Source organism: Camelus dromedarius, chromosome 3 (genome assembly GCF_036321535.1).
Source record: "Camelus dromedarius isolate mCamDro1 chromosome 3, mCamDro1.pat, whole genome shotgun sequence".
Lineage (NCBI taxonomy): Eukaryota > Metazoa > Chordata > Mammalia > Artiodactyla > Camelidae > Camelus > Camelus dromedarius.
The window spans coordinates 36945189-36972462 of record NC_087438.1 but is presented as its reverse complement, the minus strand read 5'-3'; the positions used below and the strand labels follow the sequence as shown (position 1 = coordinate 36972462).

The 27274-nt window shown below is 35.8% G+C and overlaps 1 protein-coding gene across 5 annotated transcripts in view; it reads right to left on the bottom strand.

Annotated features, from left to right (window-relative positions):
* Positions 1-27274, bottom strand: part of MAP3K1 (mitogen-activated protein kinase kinase kinase 1) — a 66559-nt gene that overhangs the window by 15743 nt on the left and 23542 nt on the right. For all 5 annotated transcript variants that reach the window (XR_010378345.1, XM_064480746.1, XM_064480749.1 and 2 more), the window contains exons 2-10: positions 11454-11604; positions 10623-10823; positions 7144-7344; positions 6580-6696; positions 6061-6209; positions 3723-3844; positions 3031-3112; positions 2732-2915; positions 511-789 (exon numbers count right to left, since the gene is read on the bottom strand). Coding sequence is in view for 4 of the 5 variants with exons in the window: in XM_064480746.1 (XP_064336816.1) it covers positions 511-789; positions 2732-2915; positions 3031-3112; positions 3723-3844; positions 6061-6209; positions 6580-6696; positions 7144-7344; positions 10623-10823; positions 11454-11604 (1486 nt within the window). In the remaining variant the exon portion in view is untranslated. The remainder of the gene's footprint in view (positions 1-510; positions 790-2731; positions 2916-3030; positions 3113-3722; positions 3845-6060; positions 6210-6579; positions 6697-7143; positions 7345-10622; positions 10824-11453; positions 11605-27274) is intronic.

The window sequence follows — 27274 nt, the reverse complement described above, 5'->3', positions numbered from 1 at the left end:
CATAAAAGACAACTTCTAACAGGTTGAACTAGAAAAACAACTCAGTAATCTATGTCATGGAATCCTCTCTTGCGAAAAGGCTTCTGAATTTCCATACAACAATGTTTATTAAAAATCAGTTCTTCTTAATGTCTGCTAATATCAAATTTAAAAAAATCAAAGTAACTTTGATTGCTTTGCTATCCTACCCATAAAGAATTTTTAACTTGCTCATGTGTAAGGTAAGGCAAATGTAAAGATATGAACAGCAAAATATTGCTACTTAAGGGGAGAAAAGTAAACAGCATATAAGAAAACCTCAACAGATTAAAACAGTAAAATCCAAAGGAAGAGATTAAATGGAAAATTGCAATTTCCTGGCATTATGAAATAAAAACAAAATTTGGATTTTCTGAAATCAGATAGTCATTTTACTGAATTGTAAAAATGGTATCTACAAACTGTCAAAAAAAAAAAAACCAAAACCCAAACAAACCCACAATACTATGGTTATAGAATAAAGCTACTTACTAAAGCAGCAACGTAAACTTTGTAGACAGGGTCAGCACAGACCATTGACAAAACGTTGCAGCATGCCTCTACCACGTCTCCTGAGATACTGGTCTGGGAAGACCCACTAGCAGCTCCAGCACTCGGGCTGCTTCCGCCGTTGCTCCCAGAATTTCCAGTGCTCTCCCCATTTGCCAATAGCAGAGCCCCACTAACATCGTGGGAAAGACGCCTGAGAGCCATCTCTCTTACATTCCAGTTTCTAGAAAATAAGCAGCCAACGAGTTCCATTCCAAATACCTATCAAAAACAAACAAAATGAATTCAATGTGAAGAAAAACTAATGAACCTAAAGTATTTTGAATTAAGCATGATTTTTAATTACTAGAGGGAAACTGGACATTTCTTAAATTTTCACCATACTATACAATTTTCAAATACATAAATAAGGAGGAATTTTATATTCAAGTTTAACTGGTAATTATCAAAAGTCCTTAACATTTATTAGCGCAAGTAAAATTAAGAGAATGAACATTAAGTAGATGGATATATATGAATGCATTTCTGTACTCCTTTGCTTACCACAAAACAAAACAAACAAATCTGTGAAGAACCCCAAATTTGTATTCATATTAAGGTAGTTTACAGAGAAAAAACTGAAGCAAGATTTAAAAAAAAAAAAGCCAAATCAAGAAAGGCACCTGGGTGGGTATTCAAGAGATAAGAGGATTTCTCCTACCAATGATAATGGTGCTTACCTAATTTTTTGTCTTGTACAAAAAGGTTAATAAAAAACTATAAAAAACTACAATGAATGGAGTGGAAAAAAATCAAATGACTAAAGAAAAGCATTCTATGATGAAATCAGCAAAAGATAAGGATATAATTAAAGTGCATATTATTACAGTTATTATCACCATGTCTGCAAAGCCAGAGAGTCCCTAAAGGAAAGAAAGGGTTCATGTCTTGACATTATGGACCAGTTAGCTAAAAGTAAACTTAATACCTAAGATAAGATATTATAGGAAAAATTTCTGAACATGAGAGTTGAATAAACACAATTTTGGGGAAAACAAATCACAACATATTTTTCATGTGTTCTGTGTTAAAGTGATAGTAAAGGAGAATAAATCAATTAGAATGTTTGAATTTATTATATGCCTGGCAGTGTTAAATAGCATACCCTATCTAAGTCTTAATTATGTCTTATATGATGTTCTAATTTTAAAAACTAGGAATATATAGCCTAGTCCAACCTAAGCTTAAGCAGAACAAACTAGACCACTGCCTCAAAAAAATGGCATCCAACAGCTCAGTTACCAACTTGAGAGTTTTCCTGAGGACTCAAGGGGCAGGCGAGAGCCTATGTTAAATACCATTAATGAATGAGATAAATAGGATATATTTATTAAGTTGACAAATTTTATTAGATTCATATTAGGTTTTTAACATGCTGAGAAAAGAGAATTCAAAAGCTGCAGGACTATAATGATCATAAAAAAGAAACGGAAATAAATTTTACTGATACACAAACTTAATGAGTTATTGTGTCTGTTTACAAATTTAATATTTTTAAACAGAATTTACCAGATTATCAAAAATATTTTACTTTACTACTGTCTACTGGAGAGATTATCTGGTTTTGAACTCTGCATTAAAAAAAAAAATGGACTAAGCAGACAACAACAAAATCATCAGAATCCAATCAACTGATAATCTGATTTCCTGGGAATGAAAAAGCATTTAAGCAGAAGAGGCAGTCAAGGAATGGAAACTGTCCTTACAAATAAAAATGACTAATAGAAGGTAAATACCACATATTTTTTCTTATTCATCCACTTAGCAATTATTAAGTACCTAACATATGCCATGAGAATACAGAAAGGAGAAACTGAGTTTAAATGGCAACAAACAAGAAAAATGACAGCAATTATTCGCAGGAATGGGATTAAACACTGGAACAAGTGGTTCTAGTGTCTATCCTTGGATAACTTTTTATGTCTGTTCAGAAAGAGATGTTTCTAAAGGTGGGAGGTGAGACTACAAAGAATTTTTGCAGTTTAAGCTCTATAATAAGTGGCATAGTAGTAACACCAAAGGTAAAATTAAAGTTTTTCAATGGAATAAGAGTCATGATGGAGGCAAGCAAAAGTACATTCTCATATTATAAACAACTAGGAGACAACTACATTAATTAGTCTATAAATGCTTCTTTGAGAAATGAAGAACAAGAACGAGTTACCTGAATCCATGGCTCAGCTAAATCTTTATAAGCAGGAGGGATCTGCTGAGTTCCATAATGAGTAAGGTTAAAATTGCTCTCCTGATTCCTTCGTTGTGATCCAGCCAAGGGGTGCTGCTGTGTGGTCTGCTGCTGTGCAGCTCGCAGAGAAGAAGGGGAATCCACAGGGCTTGACAACTCGTGGCTAAATAAAAAATTAACAAAGCTTGCTAAAAATAATTACCAGGTTTAAATAACACTTTGAGAACAATTCTATTTCTTATCAAACATAACTCAAATCATTAATTCAAAACGGTTACCTGTAGAAATCATGGGATCGCCACTTAGACCTACAAAGGGGACATATTAAAGGCTCTCTATTTCTTCTACATTCTTCTGCCCCTGAAAAATTAAAGGAAAAAAACTTACAAAAATATAAATGTTTAACATTAAATATTTTTGTAATAATTGTTCATAATAGCTAGTACAGGATTTAAATGGAAGGAACCTCAGAAAAATCATCTGATATATGTTTACCTAAAAGCAGGCAGGCACAGCATGTTAAATTATTCTGATGCTTGTAATTTTTGCAAATGCTGTTTTGTTAGTTATATAACATGTACTCTGTTTACTGTTTTTCAAAACATTCTGCCCACTTGATAACCTGGTAGTGCTATTCCAAAAGTTGCTTTGATGTCGCCCTCTCTGTAATGCCTGCCTAGGTCTTCTTTTACTCCCTTTCCTCCACGTGCACCTTCCAGATCAGAGTTGTTTCTAATTCTGTGCACGCCTTCCATTACCACACGAATCATAGTTTATAACATTTCTTCACTCACACTGCTCACCTCCTAAGAGATCTTAAACACCAGTTTGTTGAAAACTTCACATAGGACCTAGATATGCTTCTCTTCTTCTCTCACCAGTCTCCCCAAAGGCCATGTTAAAATCCTAAATAATATAGCTTATACGGTAACTGTGTTGGGTAAACACAGGGAGAAAAAGAGCCACATACAAATTGACATGCAGTGGTGGTGCAGCTTGTTCCTGCAGCCGTCTTCACATACTGTCAGACTTTCTTCATCAAGCATGCCCAATAAGCAAATAGGACACATCTGTTCCTCTTCATCTTTTATACTGTAAGGAAGGGGAAATGAAAGCATTAAACATGTAAGAACATAACACCGAATTTATAATGCCGTATGCTAAAAACAATTTTGGCTTCTTTAGAATATGAAAAAATTAATTAGAAATTCTTACTTAGGAGCATCTAATTAAACCATTTAAGAAGTATTTCTCCTATTAATATACAGCAATTTTTAATCCGATTCCCACCACCAGTAAGAGTACATTTACTGGATCAATGAATATAAATGTTTTAAAAAGTCACATTACTTTTTTCCAGAGAGGCTATACCACTTTTTTATACAGTAAAGCATATCCTTAAAAGAACTGAACTAACTGTCTCATTACAAAGGATTTAATTCTGTAAATAAATCTGACATCCATATATATTTTTTAAATGAGTATTTCCTTAGTTATTAAGTTGTCTGGACAATTTTCACATGTTTCTTAGCCCCTTGAAATTCTTCTTTTGTGAAAATTCTCTTCATGCCCTTTGCCCACTTATGTACTGGATGCCAGGTTTCTGTTTCCAGCTTTTATTTTGTTGGTAAGGTTTTATTAGTTATTTTTTATAAGCATATTCAATTTGTCCCAATTCTCTTTTTTATTGTTTCTTATATACGATTTAAAATTAATGCAGCAGTAAGACCTCTGGATTAATTTGTTCTCTTTTTTACTGATTTTAGTCTTAAAATATTTATTTCAGATATAAAAATTTGTGATTACATGAAACAGTAATAAGATTACAATTTCTGTGGTTTCCCCCTGGGATACTGCAAATGCACATGAATCAAACTCCCAAATTATGGCCAGCCCTATTTAGAGGGTACTTTTTTTCATCCTGGAGAGAAACTTTCTATGTTAACTTTTGCTACCTGGTTTTAAGCATTTATTATTTTTTTCCAAAATAAAAAGCTACAGAAATATCAAAAGGAGAAATGCTCTAGAGTAGTTTTGGGTCAGGAAGCTTGAGAAATAAAGCTAACCTTTTCATTCTATTTGAAAGAGATGAGGAGTAAGAGAAGAGTCCTGAACTAGAAGTCAAGATACTCAGGTTCGTTCAAATGACTCTTTTGGCTTCATTTATCATTGAACCATGTAAAGTAGAAAATCTCTAATGTCTCCCAAAACTCACAAAACCCCCATTCTAAAATCAATTCACTTTATAAAAACTAAGAAAATTCAAATATTTACTTTTTCCACAGATGAAAAAAATCTCTCAATTCTTTATCACACCCTTGTCCTGATATCACCACTTTCTATTCTTCATGAATTTTGAAGTACTTACAATACTTAAAAGATTGATGGGATGAAAATGGGACTTAATCACTTAGACCAGTGCTTCTCAGACTGGGGTGCCTGGGAACACATGGGAGGTGCCCTCCTAAGAGAAGTAGCAGTCCTTTCTGGAGTAATTTTTAAGAAACTCATTTTTACATTAAAACCAATAAAGAAATCTTGGAAAAGAAAGAAAATTCATGTGAATTTTTATGATAGTACTCTAATTTTTTCATACCTGTCATACTGGGTTGCATTTCAGATTCTTCAGGGTTATGAGTTTATTCTTATCAGTAACTAGGCAATGGAAAAGTTTGAGAAGCACTGCAGATTTTAAGTAATAACTATGATTAACAGCTACCATATCTCTTAATGACAACTGATTATTCTCTTTGTTTAGAAGAGTCTGCTTATGTTCTCACAGATGAAATAGACTGTAATGAGGATTCCCTGAGAGTATCTATGAAAGAAATTAGGATGTCATGAAACTTAAAAATCTTGTATTTGGAAATGATTTTGGATAATCACTTTGCCTTGAAAAACATTTACATAATGCCTCAGCTTCATTATCTGCAAAAGTGATAAAAACTACCTAATGAGACAACATACTAAGTGCTTGGCACAAAGTAATGACTGATAAACAGTAGCCACTTATTTTTTTACCTACCACGTTATTTTTCTTATGACATGGACATTTATTAGATTCCGATATTTAAGGTACTATTTTCAACACTGTAGTTTTCAAGACAAAACTATATATATATAGTTTTCATCTATATATATATCAGACGACCTTTAATATTTTTTTACCCTTGATTTTAACTTGAAAGACAAGATTCAATAGTTAAACCATTTTAGAGCAACTTAACAAGTATATACTTATAGAAATTATCCCTAAAATTAAAAAGTAACACTGGATTAATGTTTTTAATTCCTTAAAAAGTACTAACCTGTTTTCTGAACTAGATGTAGAAGTACTAGATGATGACAATGTATGAGAATTTGACATGCGTGAAACAAACTTCTGGATGGTGTTACGAGATGGAGCTTTGATCCTTGAGCTACGCCTACTGTGATATTTCTGGAACAAACTCTCAACCTAACATTGAAAAAAGACAGTAACAATGATATTTGTGCCATAATACACATATGAAGAGTTGAATTATTTGCCTTTTATTTAATAAGTTTTTCATAAAGCCAATTCAAGAGCTTCAAAAGTAAGAATACATACAGCTTACTAAGGACAGTATTTTTACAGCAGGTCAGTGTTTACTTTTTTTCAGTCTATAAGAAAAACCTAATTAGTCAATAGATGATAAGAGAAGTATTTACAAATATCAAGTAAATCTTACATACTTTCACACCTTTGAAATGACCACTGTTTAAATTCAGAGCTCATGGAAAAACTGCAGGAATATACCATAAAAATTTGTTGACAGTTTTATTCTAAAGCATTTATTAAAAATTACCTCAAAATTCTTTAACGTTTTTCTCCATAACATTGGATCTGAAGGTTCTAGCTGAAATACCCGGAGCATAACAAATAGCAGATGAATGCAAAATGTTCCACGCCCACAGCTGCAGTTCTAAAGAGTTTAAAACAAACAAACCAACTTAGGGTTTAATAACTCTGCGATTCTATTAGAATTCCTAATTTGGTTCTATGAAAACTCCTAACTTGATCCTTTTTAAAATATTTCCAAGTTTATTATACTAAACTTTCTATTAATTTGCTTCTTATCCTTAATAGAATAAGATATATAAGGATATGCAAGAAAAGCCCACAGCTATCTCCATAAATTAATCTCTTATTTTTGGTTTATTAAATAGACCTAATTTTATTCTGACGTATATTAAATCCTAGTAAAACCCTTCATAAATACATTAAATAAATATGTTTATTAGTTTCCAAAATATATTTTAAACTCCCTTTACAAGAATTACATAATTGATCTAAATTTAAGAATGTTATAGTGTATAACTCTGAATTAGGACCAGATACCAATAAAATATAAAATGGTGACGAATCCTACCTGAGGCCCGATAAACACGCGGTATTTATTGTCTGGGCTGTCTCCTCCAATTAAGAAAGAGTTGGGTCCTATTTGCTGCAGTAAGTACAGCCTGGCCCGCATCACTTTGTTTACGCGGCGGTTTGTTTCCTCAGGGCTATATGGTGAGAAGCCATCTGGTGAAGGCGCTCTTCGAGGTGGTGTGATTCTCCCGCTCTGAAACTTCACAACATTTTTAAAGTTAGGTTACTTGCTCATTTCTCGATAAGAAACAATGACCCCAAAAAAGCCATGTAGCATTTTATATTCTGAAAAAATGGCCCAAGATGCGACAAAATGCATTTGCAAATGCTTTTGTCTGACATAGTTATCATGAGTAAACTTCTTCTAAAATCTCAAGACACCTAATAATAAATCTTTGGCCAAGAGAGACAACTATGTGGTAATTTTACAAATTATAAATATCTGACTTCTTTTTAACGTATTTTGTAAACCAAAATAAAAACGTAAGAAATTTGTCTCATAAGCAGGCAAAATGCCTTGTTTTTAGTGATAAAAATTAAGCATCCAATTCCCTGCCTTCCACTTAATGCATTTACCAAATGTTGTTTTGTGACTGGTAATTTACAAACAGCACCAAGAAATTCCTCCCATGGTACACCCTGTGGAGAACTAATGGCAAGTGACTCTTCCCAAATTAAGACATCTTACTGGAGGCTGATGAAAACTCTCCTATAGTGAGGGTGATATATCACTCTCACTCTACTCCACTGATTCCTCTAGAACTTGGTCTTTTCATCAATGCCCAGTGGAAATTCTAGTTTGGTGCCTAACTAGTTAAAAGATAAAAAATATCGGTGAGAGCAGGAAGCAACTAGAAGCCGCATACAGTGCTGGTGAGAATGTAAAATGGTGCAGCTGCTTTGGAAAACACGATCCAGCAATTCCACTCCTAGGTACAAACCCAAGAGAAATGAAAAGATATGTCCACATAAAAATGTGTACAGGAATGTTCACAGTAGCATTATTCACAATAGCTAAAAGTGTAAACCAAATGTCCATCAACTGATGAGTGGAAAAACAAAGTATGTATACCCATACAATAGGATATTATTCTACAATTTAAAATTGGTAGAGTACTGATTACAAATTATACCATGGATGAACTTTGAAAACATGATGCTAAGTGCAAGAAGCTAATCACAGAAGATTATACATATTATATGATTCCATTTATATAAAATGTCCAAGATAGGCAAATTTAATATAGACTCAGAAAGTGGATTAGTGGTTGTCTAGGCCTGGGGAGAGACTGGTCTGGGGTTTCTTGTTGGGGTGATGAAAATGTTTTAAAATTGACTGTAGGGGTGGCTACAACTCTGTGAATATACCAAAACCCAATGAATGGTACAACTGAAACAGATGAATTGTATAGTGTATGAATTGTATCTTAATAAAACCATTATTCTTTAATAGGCAGTTACTAAAAAGTAAAACAAAACCAGGCATACATGTGTGTGCTATTGGACTTGCTAAGTATTCAGATTACGGATATGCTTACAGATGTACAAAATGACACATGCATAAAAATATTTTTGCAGCATTTTTTTTTAGTAATGAAAGTTAAGGAGGAGCATAAATGCTCATTAGTATGTAGTTCATCCAATAAACCATGATTTATCCAAATAATGAAGTGCTAGGTGGCTGTTAAAAAGAGTAAGGGAGTAACTTTATCTAGCATATATCCCAAAGGGGGAGACACAATTCTGTATATACTTGTGGTAGTCTTTTACTTTGATGGCCCCTGTGAACTACAGCTCCCAGTATTTATACCCTTCTGTAGTCTCCTATCATTTTAATTCTGGATTTGGGCACGTTAACTAGCTTTGGGCAATGAGTGACTAGCAAACAAGATGCAAGGGGGTGGCAAAAGAGCTTCCACACTGGAATTTGCCCTCTTGAGTGACTTTTTTTTTCTGCAACAGAAATTTATTGTCTCACAGTTCCAGAGACTTAAGTCCAATATCAAGGTACTGGCAGGGTTGGTTCCTTCTAAGGGCTGTAAGAGATAATCTGTTCCATGTGCTTTCCTACCTTGAAATACTTATTGCTACCCAATTTCCATGCTATAAGAGATGCCAACAGCCCCAACTGTTCCAGCTGAAGGACCAGACATGCAAGTGAAAAAGCAGTCGTGGACACTCTAGCTTCTGCAGATGCCATAGGAGCAGACATAAGACACTCCTGACCAATTTGTAGATTCATAAGCTAATATATGATTGTTCCTGTTTTGAGTTTTAAAAAGTAGGTAATTTATGTGTCCACATAAAGCCAATAAATACTGTTGAGTATCTTGGGCTTTACTGTAAAATTTTTACTTAAAATTTACTTATTGAAGCATTAATATGCTTTAACAACCTCAAATCCAAGGAAACCCAAATCTCCCCCCTGTGGTCACTATATCTCAGTCATTTTCTCCATTTACTCATTTGCTCTTCAAGGTTAGAAAGTAAGTTTTAACTTGCATTTCTCCCAATAGAAGTCTGTCTGTCTGTCTATCTCAGGAAGTTAGCACCTATCTTTTTGCAAATCTCTTTGATGCCTGGCTTAATACAGAAGACAGCTGGATTCTCATTGATGCTTCTGCATTCAATCTGCTATGATTTGATGTTTTGGTTAAAGAACATGAAGAAAATCTGGCCTAACACAGATAAATAGTTGGAAAAAATAAGCCTTTCCAAATAACAATGAAAATTCTTCTTTGATACTAACATTAAAGGAGTGTTTTCTTAAAGGGGGGCTGTAATGTGGAATCTGAAACCACAGAAACAAATTTCTTCTACTATTACATTAAAATCTAGATGGTATATCTTACATACTTTGAATGATCTTACATACTTTACTCAAGAATGATCCTATTTCATGCACTGGTTATACAGAAAACTCTGGTTTACTGAGTTATGCAGATCTTCCAAACATTCACACATTTCATTCAGCAATATACAAATTTGTTAATATCATTGACCTATTAGAAAAGTCTAAGTATTGGGAGGCTATCAAGCTCACAGTGGTAGATGTGAGTTTTCCAAAATTCTAATTTTTGCTTAAAATCTCAAATTTTACCACTAGTGAAAAAACCTAATGGTTGTTTTCCTTGAAGTGAATATTAATTCTTAAGTAAAGTGTCTGCCAAATACTCAAGTGAAGAGTACAATGTCTATTGTTATAGCTTTAATTCAGGCAAATGCACCAGCATCTTTACCCACCATTTAATTGTCAATGCAGTGAAAGGGGCAAATAACATGTCAATTTTATTACAAAATTAATTTTGACCTAATGGATCTATAGAAAGCATCTCAGGGCAGGTCCCCCCAACCAAGAGCCTGTACATCACACTTTGAGAACTGATGCTCTAACAGATGTCTAGCCAATCTTTTCTGTGTTATAAACAAGTTTAAAAATTGTAGGAACTTAACATATTTGCTGAAACATTAACTTACAGGCACCGGGGAAACTCTTTTTCTCCTTACTCCTGGAGATTCTGATTTCACTGTGCGCCCTGATGGGGAGCTGCCGGGGGAAGGACTGCGTCGGCCTTTGGGAGCTGGGGAAGCAGTGCTTGCCTGGCACTCTCCTTGAGACTCAGCTGCCAAGTTATTAATTTCAGATCCATCTCCTTTAACAGGGATTGGTTTTACCACCTAAATTAAAATTCCAATATTTTTATCACTTAAAATATTTAAAAAATAAGTAAATTTGAACATAAGACAAGAAATGAACTCAGTGAGTTTTTTATTATGCAATATTATACAAATACAACAGATAATATATCAACTTTTATTTACTATTACTTTATAAACCATAAATGTAAGACTGTTTTTACCCACACAGATTTAATTCAGTCATTTACGCTTTATGAACTAGTTAAAATGTTGTCATACATTACTTTAGAAGATTTGGAATTAAGATCCTTAGACCTTACCTTAAAGATAAAACATCAAAATAAAACTAGAAAAATTGCTTTTCTCTTTTGCGTTCTAAGTACAAGATAAATCTCTAATAAAAGGATTTTAGATGCTGACATTAGAGGGCAGTGTTGCTTTAAGCATTACCTCTCCCATCCAACCAAAGGGTTTAGTTCCTAGAATAGTTTGCTTAATGAGCATAGTTTAGCAATGTTCTGTTCAAGTGGCCAGAATCTCAAAGCAAATAAAACTACTGCATTTAAAATAAAGAAGGGAAAAAAGGCTTATAAAAGGATCTATTTATGCTTAATTTTCCATTTCCTCCTACGCTTTCTTTCTTATAGCAGGTAACCCATAGCCACTCACCACAGGGCCTCTCCTGTTTCTCCTTTCCAGCCATTCATGCTTCCAGGCTGGCATACAGGTTGCCTTCAGTTTCTCCCTGATCATTCGTTCTTCTGGGCGATCATCCATCTTGTGCAACCCCTTGAGAGTTTCTTTATTCTCCATCTCGCGACTAAAATGGAGGGAGAAACAAGGAGCATGAGATGTATATATGAAAAAATAGAACAGCACGGTTCTATTCATATTTTCAATGGACATGTAAAGCTAAAAAGATAACTGCTAAAAACTCCAATGATTTAAGCAAGATATGAAAATATCATTGTGAATCATATACTAATCTACTGTTGCAATTTATAATGTGGATAGTGTTGAGTATTGCCTGATAACATGAGTTTAATGCCTTTAAAAAGAAAGGTTCTATTTAGAAAGTGCATGCTTACTAATAGTATTAATGCAGACCTTTGTTTCTAGGTAGTTAATAAAATGCATCCTAAGACATTAAAGCAGTGCATTAATACATTCATGAAAACTGCATTGTTTTAATTATACCGCTCTAGCATGCTCAAGTATATTAGAGACAAATGTTTAGAAGAGTATTTTACTACTCTTTACCCTAGATTTCCAATAATTTAAGTTAATACAGATAAAATCTGGTGAATATGCTCATTTTCTGAAATAAGCTAAATAACTAATAAGCTAGGTGAAACCTAACTACACCTTCTATGACCTCACGATGTTTTTTCAAAGCCTAAATGATTTAATTTGTTTTCTCAGAACATGATAAAGCACTTGGGGTACTCTATATGTAACGAGTAAAAATTATCTGATACAAAAATTTTGATCTTTATTCCATCTATAATGTGGCTTGTAGGTTATTTCGAATGAAATAACCTACAAGCTGGTAACTTCCGAGAACTAATTCTACAAAGCCTAATGGGTAAAACATCCACAAATTTCAGAATACACTCATATCCATATGCAGATCTATATGCAACACAATATATATAGGTATGGATTTTAAAACTTGGTTTATAAGAAAACAGTTAAAGCACTGCATTCTGGGGAAGTAACAATTTTTAAAATACTAAGCTAACTTCAGTAACTATTTTGGAAATTCTATAAAGCTACAGAAGTTTTTTTTTTTTTTTAATAACACTGATAGGAAAGGGAAACAGTCAAGGAAATACCAGAGATGATAACCACAAGCTCACCAAAAAGTCAAATTCAAAATCCTGTAGGAATTTTCCACTAATCCTAACTATAAAGCATGAGTATTTTCAGAGAACCAGCAAAAAAAAAAAAAAAAAAAATCTACTTAAAACGAAATATGCACTAGAAAGGAAACAGTTAACTAGTTTTACTGAAGCATCAGTACTGTAAGGGGAGAGGAAACCAGTATGTTAAATACCTCTGTGCCAGAGACTAGCCTAGATATTTTTAAAGAATGCAAAGAACACATAACATTTGAAACTTGCAAATGGGCATTAAAATGATTTCTACCACACATATAAAAATTGTCACAAAGAAAGAGGCAATATGAGAAGGAAGGAAGGGAATTTGATTTTCTTATTTACTTAGAAGTGTTTGGCTATTTTTCCTGTTCTGAATATATCATAAAGTGTAAATGTTAGGGGTGGATCAGGAGGGAGGGAAGGGGAGAAGAAAGGAAGAGGGAAAGAAGAGACAGGAGAGAGAGAAGGGAGAGGTGGCCAAGAGGGTGAGGGAAAGAGAGGAAGCAGAAAAGAAGGGAGAAGAGGTTGGGAAGGGTGGAGGGAGGAGGGAGAGGTGGAGGGAGTAGAGAGGGCAGAGAGAGAGAGAGAGAAATGTTTTCTCAGTTTATCCTGCTTAGTCAATACTTATCCAGGGACGCTCAGATTTATATAGGCAACCAAATTTATGGGCTGACTGCATACTAAAAATTTACTCCCAACTCTGGTTTGAAAAGCACTCCCCCTGCCCCCCTCCCCCCAGTAACAATGTTATAAGGCGGGGCTAGGTTCCCAGGCTAGTTCTCAAAATAAGTCACCCTGTAGAACTGCAGTGCATTTGTACAGGAGAAACTCCTGTACTCCCTGACAAAGGTGCTTGTGCTTCCCCTTGATCCTAAAAGTCTCTCCTCCCCTAAATTTGCTTTATGAGTATCTCGTCTAAGTTCTGTATTTTCAGTCTCCTTCCCTGGTACCCACTCTAACACACAGAGGACTCGCCTATCCAAACAAATCTTCCTGAATGATATGGCCTCCTTAAAGTTAGCATGATTTGCCTCTTCTTTCCACTTGTTTGAAAAATACTATAATCTTTCAAGCCAATTTCTTATTATAAAGAACAGAGGATGAACATAGTAGTAGCTTAACTTTTAACTATTGCACACATCTAAGATTATTTCTTTAGAATAAATGCCCTGAAATGGAATTACTGGGTCAAATGTACACAAATTAAGACTTCTGGTAATACTGACAAATTATCTTCAAGAAAATACATCTTCCATTCACAACACCCAGGTCAAGTTGCCAATTTAGCTGGTCTGAATTAGCGATAGACTCCTAAGGGGCTCCTTCACTTTGAATTTTACTCCAATCCAGACTTCAGAGCAGCCAAGGTCACTTCCCCATTAAAATTCTCCCCCTGGGGTTTTCCCCCTGGGGTTAGACTAAAATCCAAAATGTTATGGCCTATGAAACCCTGCACTAACTGGTCTTACCTCAGCTGAAGTCACCCAGAACCCACCTCTGCTCACCCTTCTGTTTTTTTCATTGCCTAGAAAACTCCAACATCTTTCCTGGCTCAGGTCTTTTGCACAGGCTGTTTCTTCTCTACTTTTCACCTCATTAATTTAGCTTTTCTTCAACTCCTTAGAGACATTCCCAGTCTCAATTAGGAACCACTAGTTCCATTTTTTTTTTCTTAGCTCTGTTCTTTAAAGTGCTCATTGCAATTTGCAAACCTGTAACAACCGCCCCCCATACACACACACTCTCCACGAGGGCAGGGACAACTGCTTCATCTGAGGCTGTATAACCAGTATCTAACAATGTCTGGCTTACAACAGGTATTAAAACAATTATCAAATGAATGATCATTTATTAACATCTTTGCCAGCCCTAAGGACCTTCCCAGCTTTAAAACTTAATGAGTATTCATGTTATTTAATCTTTTTCTAGTTCTGTATTTAATTAAGACTAGGTTTGCAGTTTAGATGTTATTCTGTAGAACAATTTTTGTTGTTCCTAAATTGATCTGCAAATATAAACCTAAGTGTTTTTTCTAATGTCTTCATAATAATTGTATATTATTAATTCTAAAATGTGCATTTTTCACACTTAGTATCTTTGAAATCTGAATGCCTCTTATAATCAAATGTTGTTGTAATTTAATTGGCAGGATTTTATTTCCTTTCTTCATGGTATACAAAATAGTAATACAATTTACAGCCAATGGGGTCTTTGATTAAATGAAATATACAGTGAATCCTTTCTGCTTGTCAGGAAAAAAACCATACCTGAGTACTGAGTTTCATTTATCTCTGAAACTGAAACCAAATGGGGAAGAAAAACAAGTTTTTCTTAGATATTTTTATTGTTTTGTTACAGTCCTAACATACAGTCTTTATGGATCAGACATATACAGGTTTTTTTCTTTTTACCAGATATATGTATGTGTGTGTGCATGTATACAGCAGTGATTTGTCATCTTATCTAATTAATATCATAGCTATAGTAGGAAACTTTTTTTTAAAACACAAACTAATCTAAACAGATAGCTGCATGAGTGTTTAGGAGAGTTATTTTTGCCCCATCTATTACCTAGAACCACATTTGTTATTTCAACTAAAATAATAGCCTGTATATTTCAGTCTTTTTAGCAAAGCAAACATATATATTTTGGGAAATACTTTGAAGACTTAAAAATAAACAAATAAAATTTTAGCCAGATAATTATAAGAAACTTAAACATTGCTACAGATTAAGCTTTATCCTCCTTTCCTGTTTATTTAGAAAACATGAGGTTTCTTGCTTTTTTTGGTTTCTAAACATTCCTCAGAATGAATCTGTGATTGACCTAAACTTCAAAGCTTTTCCCCCTGAGATTAGGCTGTCTCTTTCTAGACCTATACAGTTTGCCTGCTAAAAAATGAGATGGTTCAATGGCCCCTCCTCAATGATGCCACTTGACCCTCCCTTTATATGACCCACTGTGGCACCAGCCATTGTTGATTGGACTGTCACTCTTGCAGATCTCCCTTCCCTTGTTTTCTAGGAGATGGTTTTTCCCTACTTTTGCTTCTAACACTCTGACTAACCTCATTAGTATCATATACTAGACCCTCTTCCTGGAGCCCCTTAAATGTCAGCCACTGTCCTCTTCTTACAGCACTAAAATATTCCATTTATATGCGTACTAAGATATTTCATACCTCTCTGCCTTTGAAGATGGTTTGTTTCCTGAACAGGAATACACTTTTTGTCATCTCATATGCCTTCAGTAAAGAATTTCCTACCACCATTCTACAGCAGTTAGCCACTCCCTCCCAGTATGCTTATATTAATTATCACACAGCAGAAACTCAAGTATTTGCTGAAGTATCTGCTTCCCTCACCACATCAGGAGCTCTTCTGGGACAGGTTACCCCATCTTATTCATTCTTCTATCATCAGTGCCAAATGTCCTGGGCAAGCCACAAAAGGCACCCTACACGAGGTCAGAGGGCCTATCCAGCCACAGCCGCCTCCTGGATTAGGGCAGTGTCTGATGCTTGGGGCACCATGCTTTACACATTTGAACCCAGCCTGCAGTCCACAGTTGGTTGGTGCAAGAATGTGCCCTGATCCAAAGACCTTCTACACTGGATGGTGCTGTACCTCTTAACCAGACTCTTTCTCTATGGGGGTTTAAATACAAGATCCATGGATAGTGGGTCACTGCAGGAAAAATGGCCACCAAAATAGAGGAAAAGAGAGAAGTAGTAACTAGCAGCAATAAGAGAGAAATAAGGGAGAAGAGAGGGAAGTTAGTCAGAAGGAAGATGTGGTTAGAGACGGGAAGAAGGGAAGAAGCAATAAAAGTAAACCTAAGAGTTGTACCTGGGCCCCTGCTATGCTGTTAGACAACTGGTGCTATTTTCCTACCTCCCTGGGTGGTGAAGCCCCACATTTCCCGTTCCCTGGAGGCCGCATGTATGCGCGGCAGGGCAGTGGAGGGAAATAAACCCTCATGCGTCTTTTGTCCCTGCAACCCCAAAGAGCCTGACTAAAACATTAACTCAGCACACTCCCTGACCCAGAGGACATTCAATAAACGCTGAAAAACATACTCCTACCAAGTTTACCATAATTTCTTTAAAGTATTTCTTAAATGGTTCATCGTTAGCATGAAAATACGTTAGCCAACAACTAGTGATTGGAGAAGTAACTGCCAGACATACCATAACCGAAAAAGTAAATGTTACGTGTCAGGCAAGGTGTTAGGTGTTTTATGAGTATAAACTGTACCCTCCCAACAACCCTATCAGGTCATTACCACCTAAGGCTTGGAGAGGCTGGGTTACATTCCCAGGGTCACACAGTTGGTAAGCAGCAGGGACAGGATTCAAACTCCAGTGGATCAGCCTCTGAAGCCTGTGCCCTTCACTGGCCACTGTCAAATCTGATTTTGTACAACAACTTGGCATCAGATATCTATGTTGATATCTATTGATGAGAATACAAAGAAGTTTAAACATGTTATTTATTTATTTGTTTGTTTTAGTTGCTTTAATTTTTTTTTAACATTTTATTGAGTTATAGTCATTTTACAATGTTGTGTCAAATTCCAGTATAGAGCACAATTTTTCACTTATACATGAGCACACAATCATTGTCACATTTTTGTCACTGTGAGCTACCACAAGATCTTGTATATATTTCCCTGTGCTATACAGTATAATCTTGTTTATCTATTCTACATATGCCTATCAGTATTTACAAATTTTGAAATCCTACTCTGTCCCTTCCCATCCCCCGCCCCCTTGGCAACCACAAGTTTGTATTCTATGTCCATGAGTCTGCTTCTGTTTTGTATTTATTTATTTATTTATTTATTTATTTATTTATTTATTTTTGATTCCACATATAAGCGATCTCATATGGTATCTTTCTCTTTCTGGCTTACTTCACTTAGAAGACATTCTCTAGGAACATCCATGTTGCTGCAAATGGCATTATGTTGTCTTTTTTATGGCTGAATAGTATTCCACTGCACAAATATACCACAACTTCTTTATCCAGTCAGCTGTTGATGGACATTTAGGCTGCTTCCATGTCTTGGCTATTGTAAATAATGCTGCTATGAACATTGGGGTGCAGGTGTCATTCTGAAGTTGGGTTCCGTCTGGATATATGCCTAGGAGCAGGATTCCTGGGTCATATGGTAAGTCTATTTCTAGTCTTTTGAGAAATCTCCATACTGTTTTCCAGTGGCTGCACTAAACTGCATTCCCACCAGCAGTGTAGGAGGGTTCCCTTTTCTCCACAGCCTCTCCAGCATTTGTCATTTGTGGACTTTTGAATGATGGCCATTCTGACTGGTGTGAGGTGATATCTCATCATAGTTTTGATTTGCCTTTCTCTGATAATTAGTGATATTGAGCCTTTTTTCATGCGCCTATTGATCATTTGTATTTATTCCTTGGAGAATTGCTTGTTTAGGTCTTCTGCCCATTTTTGGATTGGGCTGTTTGTTTTTTTCTTATTAAGTCATATGAGCTGCTTATATATTCTGGAGATCAAACCTTTGTCAGTTTCATCATTTGCAAAAATTTTCTCCCATCCCTTAGGTTGTCATTTTGTTTTACTTATTGTTTCCTTTGCTGTACAGAAGCTTATAAGTTTAATTAGGTCCCATTTGTTTATTCTTGCTTTTATTTCTATTGCTTGGGTAGATTGTCCTAGGAGAACACTTTTGAGATGTATGTCAGATAATGTTTTGCCTATGTTTTCTTCTAGGAGGTTTATTGTATCTTGTCTTATGCTTAAGTCTTTGATCCATTTTGAGTTTATTTTTGTATATGGTTTAAAGGAGTGTTCTAGGTTCATTGATTTACATGCTGCTGTCCAGTTTTCCCAAAACCATTTGCTGAAGAGACTGTCTTTATTTCATTGTGTATTCTTGCCTCCTTTGTCGAAGATTAGTTGACCAAAAGTTTGTGGGTTCATTTCTGGGCTCTCTTATGATGTTCCATTGGTCCATATGTCTGTTTTTGTGCCAGTACCATGCTGTCTTGATGACTGTAGCTCTATAGTATTGTCTGAAGTCTGGGAGAGTTATTCCTCCAGCCCTTCTTTTTCTGCAGTAATGCTTTGGCAATTCTAGGTCTTTTGTGATTCCATATAAATTTTATTATGATCTGTTCTAGTTCTGTGAAATATGTCCTGGGTAATTTGATAGGGATTGCATTTAATCCGTAGATTGCCTTGGGCAGTATGACCATTTTAACAATATTGATTCTTCCAATCCAGGAGCATGGGATATCTTTCCCTTTTTTAAAGTCTTTTTTAATTTCCTTCATCAATGGTTTATAGTACTCCTTGTATAATTCTTTCACCTCCTTTATTCCTAGGTATTTTATTACTTTGGGTGCTATTTTAAAGGGGATTGTCTCTTTACTTTCTTTTTCTGTTGATTCATCATTAAACATGTCTTTTAAATGGTGAGTTTTACTATAAGAATTAAAGAAGCCCATTAATTCTATTCATTAGTAGAGCACTTTGCTATAATAGGAGTAACAAAGACTATAATGATCATATGAAAACTTTCTGGAAATTAAGGGGGTTTAACCCTAGAGTACATAAAGATATCTGGAACAGTTTAGATTATGGATAACTTTATATAAGAGAATCTCAATTCTCTCGGTGTCTGGGTAATGTCAAACAACCTTGGAAAACACACTGAATTATTTGGGACAGGCAAAATTCAGAGCCACTCAACTGAGGTCTACTTGTGAAGCTCTTAGCAGCAGGAATTCATATACTAAAACCCATAAGCTTTGTTACTCAGAGGAGAGACAGCAAGGGAGGAACTCTCTCCCAAAACAAAACTAGACTACAGTGGGACCCTTAAAATTTAAGTTTCCAGGTGAAAGGCAAGAGAAGGAATGACTTTGGTAAGGATGAGGAGAGTGTGATGAATCATAAAGGCTGACAACAGACGCTAACAGTCCCTTACCATGGCCAGGGCACTGTGCTAACAGTGCCACAGGGGTCATCTCAGTCAGTTCCCATGAAAATAGGACTCTTCTCATGAGAGTGGGACTCTTGCTATCCCATCCACAGATAAGAAGAAAAGCCGGGAGGTTTATGTCCAAGGTGATAAAGTATATGTGAAAAATACAGGATTTAAACTCAGATGAATGATTTCCAGGGCAGAAGGAAAATTAATATTTACAAGCGCTTAAAATTTGCTGACCTAGATCTGAGGCCAAAAAATCTGTATCTCAGTCCTGGAACACTATTTTCCCTTAAGATAATTTCTCCAGAGATATATTGTCATTGGCAACTGTTGGCCTTTTCCCTCTTCTAAGCACTGATTAAATAAAATCATTGGTAAGGGCAACCCTTCCATCTTTATGTAATGTAACATTTATAACATATCCAATTTTACATAAGAATAATATGTAAAAGTGGCTCATATTATGAAAATTATCTCTAAAGGATTTCATTCCAGGTTATGCTCAGTAATGTTTAGCCCTGAGAACTAAGGATGGCACAATACCTATTTATTTATACTGAGAAACAGGCTCCCCCACCCCAGTACAGAGTAGACATCCTCTCTTTAGCACAACAAAGGACTCTTGTTTTCTTAATATGAATATAGCCATGGTATAGTCAGTTTTATATTGAATCTCTACCAGAATCTTTATCAGAGGGAGAAAACTATTTCTAGTATTGTGTGCAAACCTTCCTATTCAGTCATTTGAAGGATACAGGCAAAGAATTTCATCCCCCCAAAAGCTCATTGTTATGTTCTGGTTAGCTACATCAAAAGTTAGCTAATATGGAGATCAAATAACAAAGACAACAATATAGCTTATTATCAACAATGATTATAAGCAGTTTAATTCTGCCTTACTGATTTTGATTGATTCACATTTATAAATTGTTCTAAATTGATTTGTACATACTAAAAATCAATTTGTCTGATATCATGGATTAGTTTCTATTAAAATATCAGTGCATTTGAATTTTAAGATAATAATTATTCTCCAGCAAAAATTACAGGATTCTGAAAAGTAGAACATGGTATAAAAGCTTAAGTATGTATGAAATTAACCAAAATTAAACCATAAGGATTAGTGGCTAATCATACTGTAAATACTAGCTGACCTAGGCCAACCTAGACAAGGAAAGTGGAAGTTCTTTGAGGGCAGGACCTTTCCCCTGGCATGTCTGGCAGCCACGAACAAAACACCCAGAGCAACAGATGCCATGAGCTTGATAAGCAATTGATGATTTGGACTTGGAGTAGCTGGTTATCACTTCCAGTCAACAGAGATCTGGGAAGTAACACTGCAGATGTTGTGCCCAGCACATGTAACGGACACACACAGCCTGTTTAACCCATAACTTCTACCACAAATGAGTGCCTTTTGGACACATAAACAATTTCAAAAAGAATAGGAAGAATATTCAAAAGGCTTTCTACTTCTAAATTAGTAATCAAAAAAGATTGTTTTAATATCACCGTACAAATATAGTAACAAAGAATTTACAAAACACAGAGAGCTACTAGACAGTATCAAACCATTCTTAAAGGTAACAACAATATAGAAGGGTTTTTTTGGGAGTCAGTTACCTCTGACCAAGTCTATGCAATTAACTACCTATCCAAAGCCTCCCTTTAAAGAACACAAGTGAATCAAAAAGAAAACTGTATTTTAGCTGTATAATGTTTCTATATTTTTATATGTATATGCTAGAAATGTATGAATATACTTAAAGCAATTGATATGCTACAGAATATTGAATAAACTCTAAGGAATTGATTAGTAAATTATTTCTTGTAATTATAATAGTGTGCTACAAATTCGGATACCATTAAAATACATTATTTAAATGTACATAAGATACTGATAACTACCAATTAGGACATATTTTGATTAACAGGATATAGTAAATGAAGAAAAAAAGACTCTAGGTTTCAAGAATCACATTTTTGTTTAATTCTGTAGTTACATGATATTCAGTGTTACTTTGGCTCTGTGGAGTAACACTGAATATCATGTAATTTAATTACTGATGACATCACTCACTAATGGAACCAAATAGTCTATCCAAATCTGGAAAAAAGAATAATTCTTCCTTCTAAATATGCTAAGACATGAACATAGAAATCATCAAATTAATATAAGTATGAAACTAATTATGCGTACTTTATCAAGCTGGGGGATACATAACAATCAAATATATGTATTGACAAGTGTGTAACTGACCAGTCAAGAAAATGTCAAACTGCAATAGAAGTTAAAACTCACCAGGAGGAAAAGATAATTCAGACAGCTCAAATACCAGCAAAATTCAAGGGGAAATAGCTATGCAGAGATTAGCTCGACTATTAAAATTGGTAAGAATTTTAAAGAAAACTAAAGGAAATAAGATGAATCAAATTAGTAATCAAGTTAGGTTAGGAAGGACATGAAAATTCTAGAAGATTGGTAATTTGAAATCAGAAAATACTGTTTTTAAAAAAAGCAGTCAAGGAGAACCAGAGGTGAAGGCAGGCATCTCTTCAAGTTAACACCCCTTATGTGTGGGCATAAAAGAAAACAAATCAGACTTAAGTGAAACCAACATGTTGTCAGTTCTGTAATGTCTTAAGACTCAAGGTCAATGAAATTCACTGACTTGTCACAAATTATGAACTAAAAATTTGATGGCAGTATTTATGTAGACAAGTAAAAATTGTAAAAATGGCCAGAATTGGACAGAAATGAGTTTTGTGATTTTGTAAGATTCATCACCTCACAAAATACATGAAAATCTTAGTGACAGAAAAACAGTGAGTGCACTTCTGTTATCGGTGACAGACAAAACAAATGGACTAACAAGTTACCAGCTGTTACTGGAACATTTACTACTTTAAGTATTTTTCAAAAATACTTCTCTTACTCCTCAAAGTAATCACTTCTGTAACAAAATTTCTAAATATTACTATTCTTCCACCCATCTTTCCATGGGAAAAATTCACACTATTCTCACTCACAAATTCAGAAGACCTATAGGTCTAATGTAAACTACTTTCTGAGAGCCAGTGTTTACAGGGGGCAGTTTAAGACCAAAATGGTCCCATTTCTCATTATTTCTTTCCAATATAAACCCATGAAAGCTTCAAATACTTTTAATCCTGTAGGCCTGTATTCTTTTGATATTCAATGCTAAAAATTCCACTGTTTATTCCTTCCTTTGTTGTGTCCTTGATAACTGACGAAGAACCTTTAGCAACCATTGGAAAAAAAAAAGGGACGTATGAGCATCCTCTTCCTTAACTGTTGAATATAGATCAGTAAGCAAGGAAAAGGATGCTACTTTTTTTCATAGTATTTGGCTAAATGTGTATTTCCTTTCAAGAATTCCCCTTTCATGCTACTTGACAAACCTAGGGTTGGGAATGTGTAAAAGACAACTGATACATAAATGTAAGTGAGCTTTTTCACTACATAGAGAAGTAGATCACAACTCCCTACACCAATACTGGGGCAGTTTTCAGCAAAGCAGTGTCCTGTCCTGTCCTCCATCTAAGGGCACTGGTACATAATTCATGGCACAAAGCAGGTATTCCAAGGGGAAGAAGCTGGCTGCTCCTTCACCATTTGGGGTTTCATCAGAAAGATCCCAAGTCAGTGTTGGGCAGGGTAGGGGTAGGGGTGTCTGATATATGTTTTTCTTTGGAACCTCCTCCAATGGGAGTGCAGCTACATTTTTACAAGTCAATTATTTTGAAAGAAATGTAGCAGCTCAGGTTGAGTATTCTAAGTGATCAAATGAACAAAGCTAATAATTGGGAAATTGATCTGTTACTGTACATGTTCCCTCCCTCCATAGTTTAGGAAAAGAGGTTTAGAATTTAAAATGTCACATTTTGAGTACCTTTTATGTTAATAAACACCTTTGGATTATTATTATTTTTTTAGTTATATACCATTTAATTATGTTTATTTAATTTTTTAAACATTTTTATTGATTTATAATCATTTTACAATGTTGTGTCAAATTCCATTATAGAGCACAATTTTTTAGTTATACATGAACATATATATATTCATTGTCACATTTTTTTCTCTGTGAGCTACCATAAGATCTTGTGTATATTTCCCTGTGCTATACAGTATAATCTTGTTTATCTGTTCTACAATTTTGAAATCCCATCTATCTCTTCCCACCCTCCGCCCTCTTTGGATTATTTTTAATGTTCCCAGATTAATGGAGGAAGAGGCATATAGTGCTAAATTAGAGCACAAAGCCCTCTACAGCCTTTGCTAGGAGAATGATTTCTTCCAAATCCTGTGGAACAGCTAGCACCATTTCAACAGTACTTCCCTCTAGCTGGTGGAAAGGCACGTTAACTGGGATGCTCAGAATAAGGAAAAACGACTTCCTGACAAATGTAACTTTCCTTCTCTATGCTTTTTGCTAGAAAACCTCTCTGCTCAACGAATGCTGGCATGCCTACTACACATAAGTCCTGGGCTAGGCAACAGAGATACAAATACAAAGTGGGATAAAGAAACAAAAGATAAATAGGACAGCTCTCTATCCCTCTAGGTGCTTAGTCTAGCAGAACAGAGAAAACACATGCCAGCTCTGATATAACAGAAGTATTTTAATACATCATAAATAGTTGCAAGGATGGAGTAGATCTCCATCCTTAATTTTATCTAGGGGAATCCTGGAAAGATCTATAGGTACAGGTGCAGTTCTGTTACCAGTGACAGACAAAACAAACGGACTGAACAAGTTACCAGCTGTTACTGGAATGTTTACTACTTTAAGTATTTTTCAAAAATACTTTTCTCTACTCATCAAAGTAATCACTTCCGTAACAACCTACTGTAATGCCTGAATAATTTTAAAGAAAAGAAGAGGACTGGCAGGCATGGATCTGATGAAGGCTGAAATATTTTCTTAACAAAAGAAACAGCTTTAGTGAAAATAATGTTCTATAAAATACTAAACAGCTTATAATTCTGCTGTTTAGGAAACACTAGGTAAAATAGTTAAATGCATTTATTTAAAGACCTCTGTGCATCATACTTCTCCAAGTGAGAAAAAGAAAAGGAAAAAAAAAAGAAGGTACACAGCATTCTTCACACTTATTTACTTATATGGCACGGAAGTCCTTTTTAGCAGAACACCTCTGACAGAGTAGTAGTCCTTGAATTAAACTGTGAGAAAGCTCTACTGGATCATCTCTAGAGTCCTTTCTGATTCAAATTAGTCAGTAGGTTTAAGAAGAAAAGTCCAGAGAAGAAACTAACACCAGCTGTTTTAATGTCTTAATATATGACTTCCCAAGCTATCATAAAATTCAGCGATTGTCTTTAGAGCAACTGACACTCCAAGAATTTGAAATATGGGGAAAAAGATTATTTGACAGCCAGCTAGAGATGGGTATATTCACCTGGTACAAACCCCATCCTAAGAGAAGTGGGTGTCAGACATTCAAACTTGGCCCAGTCTAACCACTAGCAGAGGCCAGAGTCTGTCACTAAGATTTGCTCCTGGCCCAGTCCACTTACTCTCTGCCAAAGACTTAGGTCTGGGGTGAAGACAAAGAAGACAGCCAAAAAAACCAAAAACCGCCTGACAAGCTATTTTCTTTAAAAATCTTTAAATGTCTAGAGGAAAGCCCCAGAATATGAAATAAAAAATGGACCTGGGGCACGGTCCTCACTCCACTGCAAAGCCCTGGAGCTCTGGTGCAGCAGGAGCACCCGTGGTCTCCTGCACTGACAGCAGCACTCCTGGCAGTGTCTGCTGGGAAGCAGGTCAGGCCGGAAGCAGCATCAATGCCCAGCAGAGGCAGTGAGACCAGTGTGGCTGAAGGAGGCGAGGGCAAGGGCCGAGGAGGCAGTGCTGTTCAGGGGCGGCAACAGGGAACTGACCAAATTCATACACCAGCGCATGGGCAGCCCACACTGGAGAGTTTAGGAAGAGGGTTGTCTCTTAGGGGTATTGAGGGTAACGGCCAAACCAGTAAAATCTGGGTTGTATCCACAACAAAATCAAAAGGGCTTCTTGTTCAACAAAGATGACATAACTTGAAGGACACGTTCCTAGGATAGGGTAGATAAAGAAGTCATACCACAAACATAATCAAGATGTATGGCATGGAGGTCAGTGGCATGAGTTCTGGAGCTAGAATGCCTGGGTTCAAATCCAAGGTTTGACACCTACTAGCCGTATGGCTCTGGCCCAAGTTATTTAACCCCTCTCTACCCCAATTCCCTCACTAAGAAAAGGATAATAACACCCACCACATGGAGTGGCTATTAGGATTAAATAAGTTAGTATGTAAAGTGCTTAAAAGGAAGTTCACCTCCCTAATTTCCTCCCATTAATTTCTTCTGTAAAATGGAGGCAATAGCTAATATTTATGATCCACTTCCTACGTGCCTTTCATTTTACGCCCTTTACATACAGTTCTCACCTCATAGAGTTTTAAAATGAATAAACATAGATGAAGCACTTCAAACAGTGCCAAGTGTGCGACAAGCACACAATAATGGAACCTCCATGACCACCAGAGTCATCACTGTTTCTGCTGCTGCCGCTCCTCTTCACAGAGCACCTCCCCTGTGCTAGGTACCGCGCCAGGTGCCGCCCACACACGGCCCCAAGTCTCCCACACGGCAAGACACATAGTCTCCACTGTGCAGATAAAGGAACTCTCACAGCGAGATTAAGGGACTTGACTAAGAACCCACGGTGAGTGGGGATTCTGAGTTTCAAAACCAGGTCTCTCTGGCTTCAAAGCCTTATGCTCTTCCTACTAGTCTCTGTTGCTTGGTAATTTCCTTTAACATGAAAGTCAAAAAACAGATGAAAACAGCAAAATACAACTACGTTTCTAGTTTCGGGAGGTAACAGTGTTGACTCATCTGGAGTGAGACACCTGGCTGTACAAGGCTGCTACGGGTGCAGGGAGGGAGGGAGGGAGACCAAGGAGGTTCCAACTGCTGCTTCAATAATCGATTCTTCACAGACCTAACTGCAGCAAATATAATAAAATATTACCATTTATTAAACACAGGTGAAGGTTTTATGGCTGTTATATTATTCTATAATACTTTCCCTCTGTATTTTTCTGTATGGTTGAAATATTTCCTTAAAAATAAACATGTGGTACTGAATTATTACTCTCTACTTTGTGGGAGGCTTCATGGAACCAAAGTAAAATAATAGAGGACTGGGGAGTCCGGAGATTCAGAGTCAAATCCTAACTAGGCCATTAACCAGCTACATAGTTTTAAATAATTCACGTTTCTGGAGTACAAGAACTTACCAAATCAGATCAGACTACAAGATGGTATTTCAGGGCCATCTAGAGTGAACATTATGATTCATTTACTAATGCCACTGTATAAATGCTACAGCCCTCTGAGGGAGATATAATACCAAAAAATATAAAGCTCAACAGGACACACAATCTCCCTTTAATTGTTCAATCTGGAGAGTACCTCCCAATAGTTTACTTGCATAAAATATTCTTTGTACTCCTATAATCCAGTGGCTCCTGGTGTTTTAAAGTGGTGAGAGTCCTTTCTCTCTCTCACCATTTTAAAACACCATTACCGTCACCATAGTACACATGTG